General features: G+C 45.2%; 1 protein-coding gene across 1 annotated transcript; it reads left to right on the top strand.

Moving 5' to 3' along the window:
• Positions 1 to 917: 917 nt before the first annotated feature.
• Positions 918 to 3,056, top strand: trappc1 (trafficking protein particle complex 1). Its single transcript, XM_038987519.1, has 5 exons — positions 918 to 977; positions 1,376 to 1,474; positions 1,847 to 1,917; positions 2,454 to 2,592; positions 2,772 to 3,056. The coding sequence occupies exons 2-5, from the start codon at positions 1,376 to 1,378 to the stop codon at positions 2,898 to 2,900; spliced, it is 438 nt and encodes a 145-aa protein (XP_038843447.1). The 5' UTR covers positions 918 to 977; the 3' UTR covers positions 2,901 to 3,056.
• Positions 3,057 to 9,626: the final 6,570 nt, after the last annotated feature.

Here is a 9,626-nt window from a genome sequence, read left to right as displayed (position 1 = left end):
TCTATTGTGTTATTGACTGTACGTTTGTTTATTCCATGTGTAACTCTGTGTTGTTTGTGTCGAACTGCTTTGCTTTATCTTGGCCAGGTCGCAGTTGTAAATTAGAACTTGTTCTCAACTGGCCTACCTGGTTAAATAAAGGTTAAATAAAAAATACAAATAAAATTCTTCACCTGTGGGATCAGACAGCTAATGAAAGATGTCGGGGGTGAAGATGTTGTGGTCACGGGTTCGGGTTTTTGGGCTAGTTTTAAATTGCACCGCGGCCGCAATGGCAATTTATTTAAAATATTTTCATAACAAAAATATAAACGCAACAATTTCAACGAGTTACAGTTTATATGAAGAAATAAGTCAAATCATTAGGCCCTAATGTATGGAATTTCACATGACTGGGGATGCAGCCCCACCCACTTGGGAGCCAGGCCCAGCCAATCAGAATGAGTTTTCCCCACAAAAGGGCTTTATTACAGACAGAAACACACCTCAGTTTCATTAGTTGTTGCGTTTATATTTTTGTTATGAAAATATTTTAAATAAATTGCCATTGCAGCCGCGGTGCAATTTAAAACTAGCCCAAAAACCCGAACCCGCGACCACTACATCTTCACCCCCGACATTGTTTTCAAAGTTAGCCAGAAAACCGCGAACATGGCAACCCGGCGTACGTCTATGTGGATACCAAAGATACGGAAGAAATTGTCGAGCACTTGTACGCAAGTAGCGCATCTCACGTAGCTTGACAAAACAACGCAGTTTATGGAGTGCCTTTCTGAAATGATCGCACAAATTCTATCTTGATGTGTAAAATAGTAGCACAAACAGACAAACTATTCTATTCTTATAGTATTTTGCTCTCCTTCCAATCATTGATTTCATGCCCGGAACGAAAGAGTTTTGGCAGACTTTTTTTTATCGTCAGGCAGTAGAAGGGGCGTCTCTTTTGGGGTATTTCTGTAAGAAACAGGAAGAGAAAGGTTAACAGTTTTTGATTCTCGACAAATTCTCTTTATTAATGGTTATTTGTTAGTTATTTTCGAAGTTAGATAATGCTAGTAACGACACAGACAGCGCAGTGTAACTAGATCTCTTGAATGTCTAGTTTGCTAGCCAACGTTAGCTCAATAGCATCATCACATTACACACACACACTCGTTTATATTGTAGCTAGTTGCAAGGCGTATATTTAGTAAGGGAGAGTCCAAAAATACTGACAAAGATCGAAGTAGTTATTCCTCGCTCTGTCTAGCACTACATAATAGGGGTCGTTTCATAGCTAGCCACCACATGACTAAAACGGCAATATAAAGGATTCACAATTTCACCAGTTGTGGTCGAAGTGAAGCCTGACATTTAACCTCTGACCCCTGTATAGATGACGGTTCATAACTTGTACATCTTTGATCGTAACGGAAGCTGTTTGCACTATGGGGAGTGGAACCGCAAGAAACAGGCCGGCATCTCCAAGGAGGAGGTGAGACAGGAGGCATAACGTGACACATAGGCTTCATAACGCTTCATTCATGCTTCATAGATTTTCAGTTTCATACAAGCTTCATAGTGTTTCATAGAGGCTTCATAGTGTTTCGTATAGACTACACAGTGTTTGTAAAGAGTCTTCATAATCAACCATACAGGCTTGTTTCATACAGGCTTTATTATAACAGAAGTGATACAATTGTCTAGACTGGTTTCTCTCTCCCTCATGACTCTCTCTCTGTCTCCCTTCTCTCTCTCTGTCTCTCCTCTCTCTCTCTCTGTCTCCCTTCTCTCTGTCTCTCTCTCTCTCTCCCTCCCTTCTCTCTCGCTCTCTGTCTCTGTCTCTGTCTCTCTCTCTCTCTCTCAGGAGTTTAAGCTGATGTATGGGATGCTGTTCTCCATTAGATCCTTCTGCAGCAAGATGTCTCCCCTGGATATGTATCCTTCAGAGTGGGTGGTGTGGTATGGGTGGTGTGGTATGGGTGGGTGGGTGTGGTATGGGTGGTGTGGTATGGGTGGGTGGTATGGGTATATGGTATGTGTTAACATTAGTCTTGTGTGGTCATCCTCCTACATCCTATATTGAACTATTGTAAGTCTGAAGATTTGCTCTGAGTACGAAGGTTCAGTAGCTATGTAGCTTCCTTCACACTGTTAACACAAAGGCCTCCCGGGTGGCGCAGTGGTCTAGGGCACTGCATCGCAGTGCTAGCTGCGCCACCAGAGTCTCTGGGTTCGCGCCCAGGCTCTGTCGCAGCCGGCCGCAACCGGGAGGTCCGTGGGGCGACGCACAATTGGCATAGCGTCGTCTGGGTTAGGGAGGGTTTGGCCGGTAGGGATATCCTTGTCTCAGTATGTAAAATGTAATAAAATGTATGCACTCTACTGTAAGTCGCTCTGGATAAGAGCGTCTGCTAAATGACTAAAATGTTAAATGTAAATGTAAATGTTATTAACCCTTAACCCCTCCACAGGAAGGATGGTTTCTTGACCTTTCAGACCAGCAAGTATAAACTGCACTACTATGAGACAGCTACTGGCATCAAGATCATAATGAACACAGACCTGGGAGTTCCCAACGCCAGAGAGATACTGCACCAGATATACAGCACGGTAAGCATGGGGGGTGTAAGAAACCCACTATCTCTCTCTCCCTCGCTTCTCTCCTCTTCTCTCTCTCCCACTCTCACTGTATGTAGAGTACATAGTGAAGAATCCTCTGTGTGTTATGACCTCTGTCTCTCTATTCCAGCTGTATGTAGTATTATAACTTCTTTATTTCTCTATTCCAGCTGTATGTAGAGTACATAGTGAAGAATCCTCTGTGTGTTCTTGGGGAGCAGCTGTCCTCTGACCTCTTCTCTACTAGACTGGACCTCTACATCCGAGCCCTGCCGTTCTTCAGCCCCCGCGCTGCATAACACACACACACACACACACACACACACACACACACACACACACACTGGGGGGTTGTCTGGGGGAAGTGAGGGGTGTAATCATGTATTTATTTGTTAGTAACATGTCAGAATGTTGGTTGTTGTCTTAAATAGAACCATTAAACCTGAACAACATGATGACATGTTTCTGTGAGAGGAGCCTTTTCATCCTCCACTACGATGGACACCCACACACACACACACAACACACTGAACACACACTCTGAACACACTCTGAACACACAACACACTGAACACACACTCTGAACACACTCTGAACACACAACACACTGAACACACACTCTGAACACACAACACACTGAACACACACTAAACACACAGACACACCGAACACACACTCTGAACACACTCTGAACACACACTGTAAACTTTGTATTAGTTACAACCTTTTGATTACTCAGGTCATTGATTGGCTGATTAAGGGTGATAACACCATCACTGTTGACCTCTGATCTTGGGGGTTCTGGGTAACAGGACGTGTTACCGTGGTGATCAGGGTCGTATTATGGGATATCACTTTAATTCCCGGAATATACAGCGCTGTGAAAAAGTATTTGCCCCCCTTACTGATTTCTTATTTTTTTGCACTTTTGTCACATTTAAATGTTTCAGATCAAACAAATTTACATATTACACAGATAACACAAGTAAACACAAAATGCAGTTAAGTCATTATTTTATTTATTAAGGTAAAAAGCTATCCGGACCTTCATGGCCCTATGTGACAAAGTAATTGCCCCCTAAACCTAATAACTGGTTGTTCCACCCTCACCAGCCTCACCACCCTCAGCAGCAACAACTGCAATCAAGAGTTTGTGATATCTGGCAATGAGTCTTTCACATTGCTGTGGAGGAATTTTGGCCCACTCTTCTTTGCAGAATTGTTTTAATTCAGCCACATTGGAGGGTTTTCGAGCACGAACCGCCGTTTTAAGGTCACGCCACAGCGTCTCAATCAGATTCAAGTCCGGACTTTGACTAGGCCACTCCAAAACCTTCATTTTGGGGTTTTTGAAGCCATTCAGAGGTGGACTTGCTGGTGTGTTTTGGATCATTGTCCTGCTGCAGAACACAAGTGCCCTTCAGCTCGAGGTCACGACCTGGTGGCCCGTTATTCTCCTTCAGGAGTTTTTGGTAGAGAGCAGAATTCATGGTTCCATCAATCACAGCAAGTCGTCCAGGTCCTGAAGCAGCAAAGCAGCCCCAGACCATCACACTACCACCATCACTACCACCACCATCACCACCACCACCATTACTACCACCACCACCATCACTACCACCACCACCATCACTACCACCACTACCATTACTACCACCATCACTCCCACTACCATCACTACCACCACCATCACTACCACTACCACCACCGTCACTCCCACTACCATCACTACCACCACCACCACTACCACCATCACTACCATCACTACCACCACCATCACTACCATCACCATCACTACCACCACCACCCCCATCACTACCACCACCACCCCCATCACTACCACCACCACCCCCATCACTACCACCACCATCACTACCACCACCATCACTACCATCACTACCACCACCACCCCCATCACTACCACCACCATCACTACCACCACCATCACTACCATCACCATCACTACCACCACCACCCCCATCACTACCACCACCATCACTACCATCACTACCACCATCACCCCCATCACTACCATCACCACCACCATCACTACCATGTCTATGGAATGTCTAAACTCTTCCAGGCTCTCATTCAAGGTTTTTCTTTATTTTTACTATTTTTACTATTTTCTACATTGTGGAGGCCAGGTCATCTGATGCAGCACTCCATCACTCTCCTTCTTGGTCAAATAGTGCTTTTTTCAAGTCCTCATCAATCCACAAGGATTTAACCGATTTTACAGTCATTTTTTTTATAGGTGCATGTTTATTAGTAACTGGGATAAGTAGTTTCATAAATGTGTTAAATGCAGCGTCTGGTTGCTCCTCATTACACACCTCAGACCAGCAAATATTATTTACATCATCAACATAGGAATCACTACAAAACGTATTGTATGACCTCTTACACACCTACTGTATATGTGGCCCAGCCTTGATCAAATCAAATCTTATTTGTCACATGCGCCAAATACAACAAGTGTAGACCTTACCATGAAATGCTGACTTACAAGCCCTTAACCAAGGATGCAGTTCAAGAAATAGTTAAGAAAATATTTACAAAATAAACTAAAGTAACAATACCGAGGCTATATACAGGGGGTACCGGTACAGTCCTCTGACACCACCTAGTATATACAGTGGCAAGAAAAAGTATGTGAACTCTTTGTAAATAACTGGATTTCTGCATAAATTAGTCAGCAAATGTGATCTGATCTTCATCTAAGTCGCAACAATAGACAAACACAGTCTGCTTAAACTAATAACACACAGACAATTATATGTCTTTATTGAACACACCGTGTAAACATTCACAGTGCAGGGTGGAAAAGTATGTGAACCCTTGTATTTAATAACTGGTTGACCCTCCTTTTGGAAGCAATAACCTCCTCCACATGTTTTCTGTAGTTGAGGATCAGACCTGTACAACGGTCAGGAGGAAGTTTGGACCATTCCTCTTTACAAAACTGTTTCAGTTCAGCAATATTCTTGGGATGTCTAGTGTGAACTGCTCTCTTGAGGTCATGACACAGCATCTCAATCAGGTTGAGGTCAGGACTCTGACTGGGCCTCTCCAGAAGGCGTATTTTCTTCTGTTGCAGCCATTCTGTTGTTGTCTTGTTGCATCACCCAACTTCTGTTGAGCTTCAATTGGAGGACAGATCGCCTTACATTCTCCTGCAAAATGTCTTGAAAAACGTGGGAATTTGTTTTTCTGTTGATGATAGCAAGCTGTCCAGGTCCTGAGGCAGCAAAGCAGCCCCAAACCATGATGCTCCCTCCACCAGACTTTACAGTTGGGATGAGGTTTTGATGTTGGTGTGCTGTGCTTTTCTTCTCCACACAGTGTGTGTTCCTTCCAAACAACTCAACTGTAGTTTCATCTGTCCACAGAATATTTAGCCAGTAGCGCTGTGGAACATCCAGGTGCTCTTTTGCAAACTTCAGACGACAGCAATGTTTTTTTGTTTGTTTCAGAAGTGGCTTCTTCCGTGGTGTCCTCCCATGAACACCCTTCTTGTTTAGTGTTTTACGTATCGTAGACTCATCAACAGAGTTGTTAGCATGTTCCAGAGGTTTCTGTAAGTCTTTAGCTGACACACTAGGATTCTTCTTAACCTCATTGAGCGTTCTGCGCTGTGCTCTTGCAGTCGTCTTTGCAGGACGGCCACTCGAGACGATGGTGTTTATGTGATCCATGACCAGCCTTACAAAGCACTTCATGGCTACCAACATGAGTGCTATTGGGCAGTAGTCATTTTGGCAGGTTACCTTCACTTCCTTGGGCACAGAGACTATGGGGGTCTGCTTGAAACATGTTGGTATTACAGACTCGGTCAGGGAGAGGTTGAAAATGTCAGTGAAGATACTTGCCAGTTGGTCGGTGCATGCTCTGAGTGCCTTGGACCCTCTTGCTTGGTAAGCTACTCTGGCTCCCCCAGCCCCTTAGTGGATATAAACCACACAAGGTGGATTTCTTCTCTGGGTGGAACGCAACGACGATGTGGACAAAAGTGCACGCTGCCCCCCAAAAAACTGACTCTGCCCTTGCACATGCACGCACATCGGTTGACGGAGTGGAGCTTGTAACCACCTTTAATCTCCACAAGAACGCCGTCTGATCCTAGTGCAACGTTAAGAAAGCGAGTTGGATCTGCTGGCAACTTATATCACAGAACCCAAGCAGATGAGAGACTCTTCTTCAAACAACAATATTGTAATGAAACAGGCAGGGAGCGGGTCTCGAACCCTCGACCTTCTAGCCCGAAGTCCGGCGCGCTATCGACTGTGCCGCAAAAGCATGCTCGAGCGGCAGAGTCGATATCGATATCGATTTCCGCGCTTATAAACCCAGGGTCGTTACACTACAATAGATCCATCGACCAATCGGTGTGCACCAACCAATTCATCCAATTCTTCACCTATTTCCTTGGCATTTCCTTTCAGCGCCACCCCAGAGATAACCCCTTTTATAGGTGTGCTGCTTCCAAGATCCACACCGCACATTCCAATCCGATATCTTCTTGAGGCGCAGAGTACGCTCCTTCTGTTTCACGGATACACACAGAAAACCACAACAAGCCCACTTCTCGTTACTCTCACCGATGCCACCTCATCCAATGCATACACGATTTTCATAGACAATTCAAACGGATCTCCCAGGTAACAACATCGATTCAAAACCCTCACTCCGACCAAAAAAATAGACCGAAATTATCTTGGATTTACTAGATTCCACTACCACTTTACTTCTCTTGTTTCCTTATATTCACCATCGTAAACCAATCCTTCTCACCCTCATCTCCACTTGATACGTCATCGGTTTCAAACAGAACACCAGCTTCCGCCATCTTCCCATCTGACTTGCTAACTCATTGGTGAAAGATGATTTTGAGTTTCCCTCTTGAGAAGTATGAGAATCAATCAAAAGATAGCTCTACGCAAACATACGTTCAGTTTAACTCGGAAGTCGCGAGTTTCCAATACCAGAACGCGGCAGAACGTCAGAACCCGCCCTCTAACAAGATAAACCAATAAAGGTAGACTCCCAAGTCATTTCTCTTGTCCGTCAGAGTGTTCGTCCCTGTTTACGTTTTGTGCCGTGACAGCACCAAAGCTCGCCTTTTCTATCCACTGATTGGTTTGACAGGCGAGGTCTTTATCAAAGATATTCTAACGGTATTAAGATACACAACTGCCCCCTGTGACCCTGTCTTGTAGTGTCCTATTTGATCATCCATTCTTGAAACAACTGGATGGAGAAAAAACATTTGTTGTCGGCAGATCTAATATATGTGACTTATCTCTTAATACATTGGAAGTTTATTTTCAAATACGAAGCTTTATTAAAAACCCCAGCGTGCTCGTTCTCTGTCATCCTCCTCGCCCCTCCCCATTGGTCCATCTACTTCCCCTTCGTCCGTGCGTGCGCGCCCCCGTGTGTCACCTTGCTCCATCGCTAGAGGTAAAGCACCGACCAGAAGCTACAGCTACGCGTGAAGCCAGAATCCCTTTACCGAGGGACTGTCGTCCGGTTTGAAAAGAGCCAGAGAGAAAATGGCGGAAGCTTCCAAACCGAAGACCTCTCCCAAGGCCATTAAGTTCCTCTTTGGGGGACTGGCAGGGTAGGTACCCGGGCTACAGGCCGCTCTCAGCGGTCACACTCACACAGCAGCCCCGCTGACAGCGGTGCTCGGTTACCGGCCAGGGGCACAGCATACTAAGTTAGAGAGGGAGTTAGAAACCGAGAATAACATGTGTTTAGTAATGAATTAATGTATGATTAAGTGATAAGCTCGTGTGTGTTTACGGTGCATGTTGACAGCCCGGTCGATGTTACCATCCCCGCATAATGGCGTTAACCTTAGCACACACGCAGTGACATTTGGGTCTGTACACACGCACTGACAGCTAGCTAGGCCCAGAGACCGGTATGTCGATGCCTCCGGTTACGTTCAAGCGCTATGACCACCAACATAATCCCTAGCGGTGTATTGCCGTTTTCCATGCTGTCTGTAGCTTGTGAGGTGTGGAAACACTGCTGCTTTTATGTATTTTGTTTTGGATCTTTTTGTGCTATTACGTGTTACTTGTCCTATGTTTCTCTGTCTGCGTGTTACTTGTCCTATGTTTCTCTGTCTGCGTGTTACTTGTCCTATGTTTCTCTGTCTGCGTGTTACTTGTCCTATGTTTCTCTGTCTGCGTGTTTCTCTGTCTGCGTGTTACTTGTCCTATGTTGCTCTGTGGGTGCTCACTGCTCATTGTTTGTCAGTATTGTAATTTAAAAACAACCTGCTCAGGGACTGCGGTTGAAAATTAGCGGGCACTTTTACTGAAACGTTGATTAACGTGCACTGTCACTGTCCCTGTAAAAATGAAGCCTACGGGGTGAGTTTGTATCAGCCAGTTTCTGCAGAGTCTCCCGACATGAATAGGATGACTGAATGTGTCGCGTATCAGTCATGCACCTACTGTTCCAGTCTTATTACATTTCAAGACCTCAAAGACAAAGAAATTCCCTCTCAGCCCCTTAGCCTGTTCTCTCAGAGATAAACCTGTTAAACCAGCCTGTTCTCTCAGAGAGAGACCTGGTAACCTAGCCTGTTCTCTCAGAGAGAGACCTGGTAACCTAGCCTGTTCTCTCAGAGAGAGACCTGGTAAGCTAGCCTGTTCTCTCAGAGAGAGACCTGGTAAGCTAGCCTGTTCTCTCAGAGAGAGACCTGGTAAGCTAGCCTGTTCTCTCAGAGAGAGACCTGGTAAGCTAGCCTGTTCTCTCAGAGAGAGACCTGGTAAGCTAGCCTGTTCTCTCAGAGAGAGACCTGGTAAGCTAGCCTGTTCTCTCAGAGAGAGACCTGGTAACCTAGCCTGTTCTCTCAGAGAGAGACCTGGTAACCTAGCCTGTTCTCTCAGAGAGAGACCTGGTAACCTAGCCTGTTCTCTCAGAGAGGGACCTGGTAACCTAGCCTGTTCTCTCAGAGATGGACCTGGTAACCTAGCCTGTTCTCTCAGAGATGGACCTGGTAACCT

Source organism: Salvelinus namaycush, unplaced genomic scaffold, assembly GCF_016432855.1.
Source record: "Salvelinus namaycush isolate Seneca unplaced genomic scaffold, SaNama_1.0 Scaffold753, whole genome shotgun sequence".
Lineage (NCBI taxonomy): Eukaryota > Metazoa > Chordata > Actinopteri > Salmoniformes > Salmonidae > Salvelinus > Salvelinus namaycush.
Note: the sequence above shows the minus strand (reverse complement) of the source record. Positions and strands in the feature narration are given on the sequence as shown.

What these genes read in the sequence shown, in the direction of transcription:
- trappc1 (XM_038987519.1), top strand. Translation starts at nt 1,376, where the DNA reads ATGACGGTTCATAACTTGTACATCTTTGATCGTAACGGAAGCTGTTTG. An exon ending in AAGATGTCTCCCCTGGATAT is followed by an intron (nt 1,918 to 2,453) that starts GTATCCTTCAGA and finishes ACCCCTCCACAG; the next exon opens with GAAGGATGGTTTCTTGACCT. An exon ending in TGCACCAGATATACAGCACG is followed by an intron (nt 2,593 to 2,771) that starts GTAAGCATGGGG and finishes TCTCTATTCCAG; the next exon opens with CTGTATGTAGAGTACATAGT.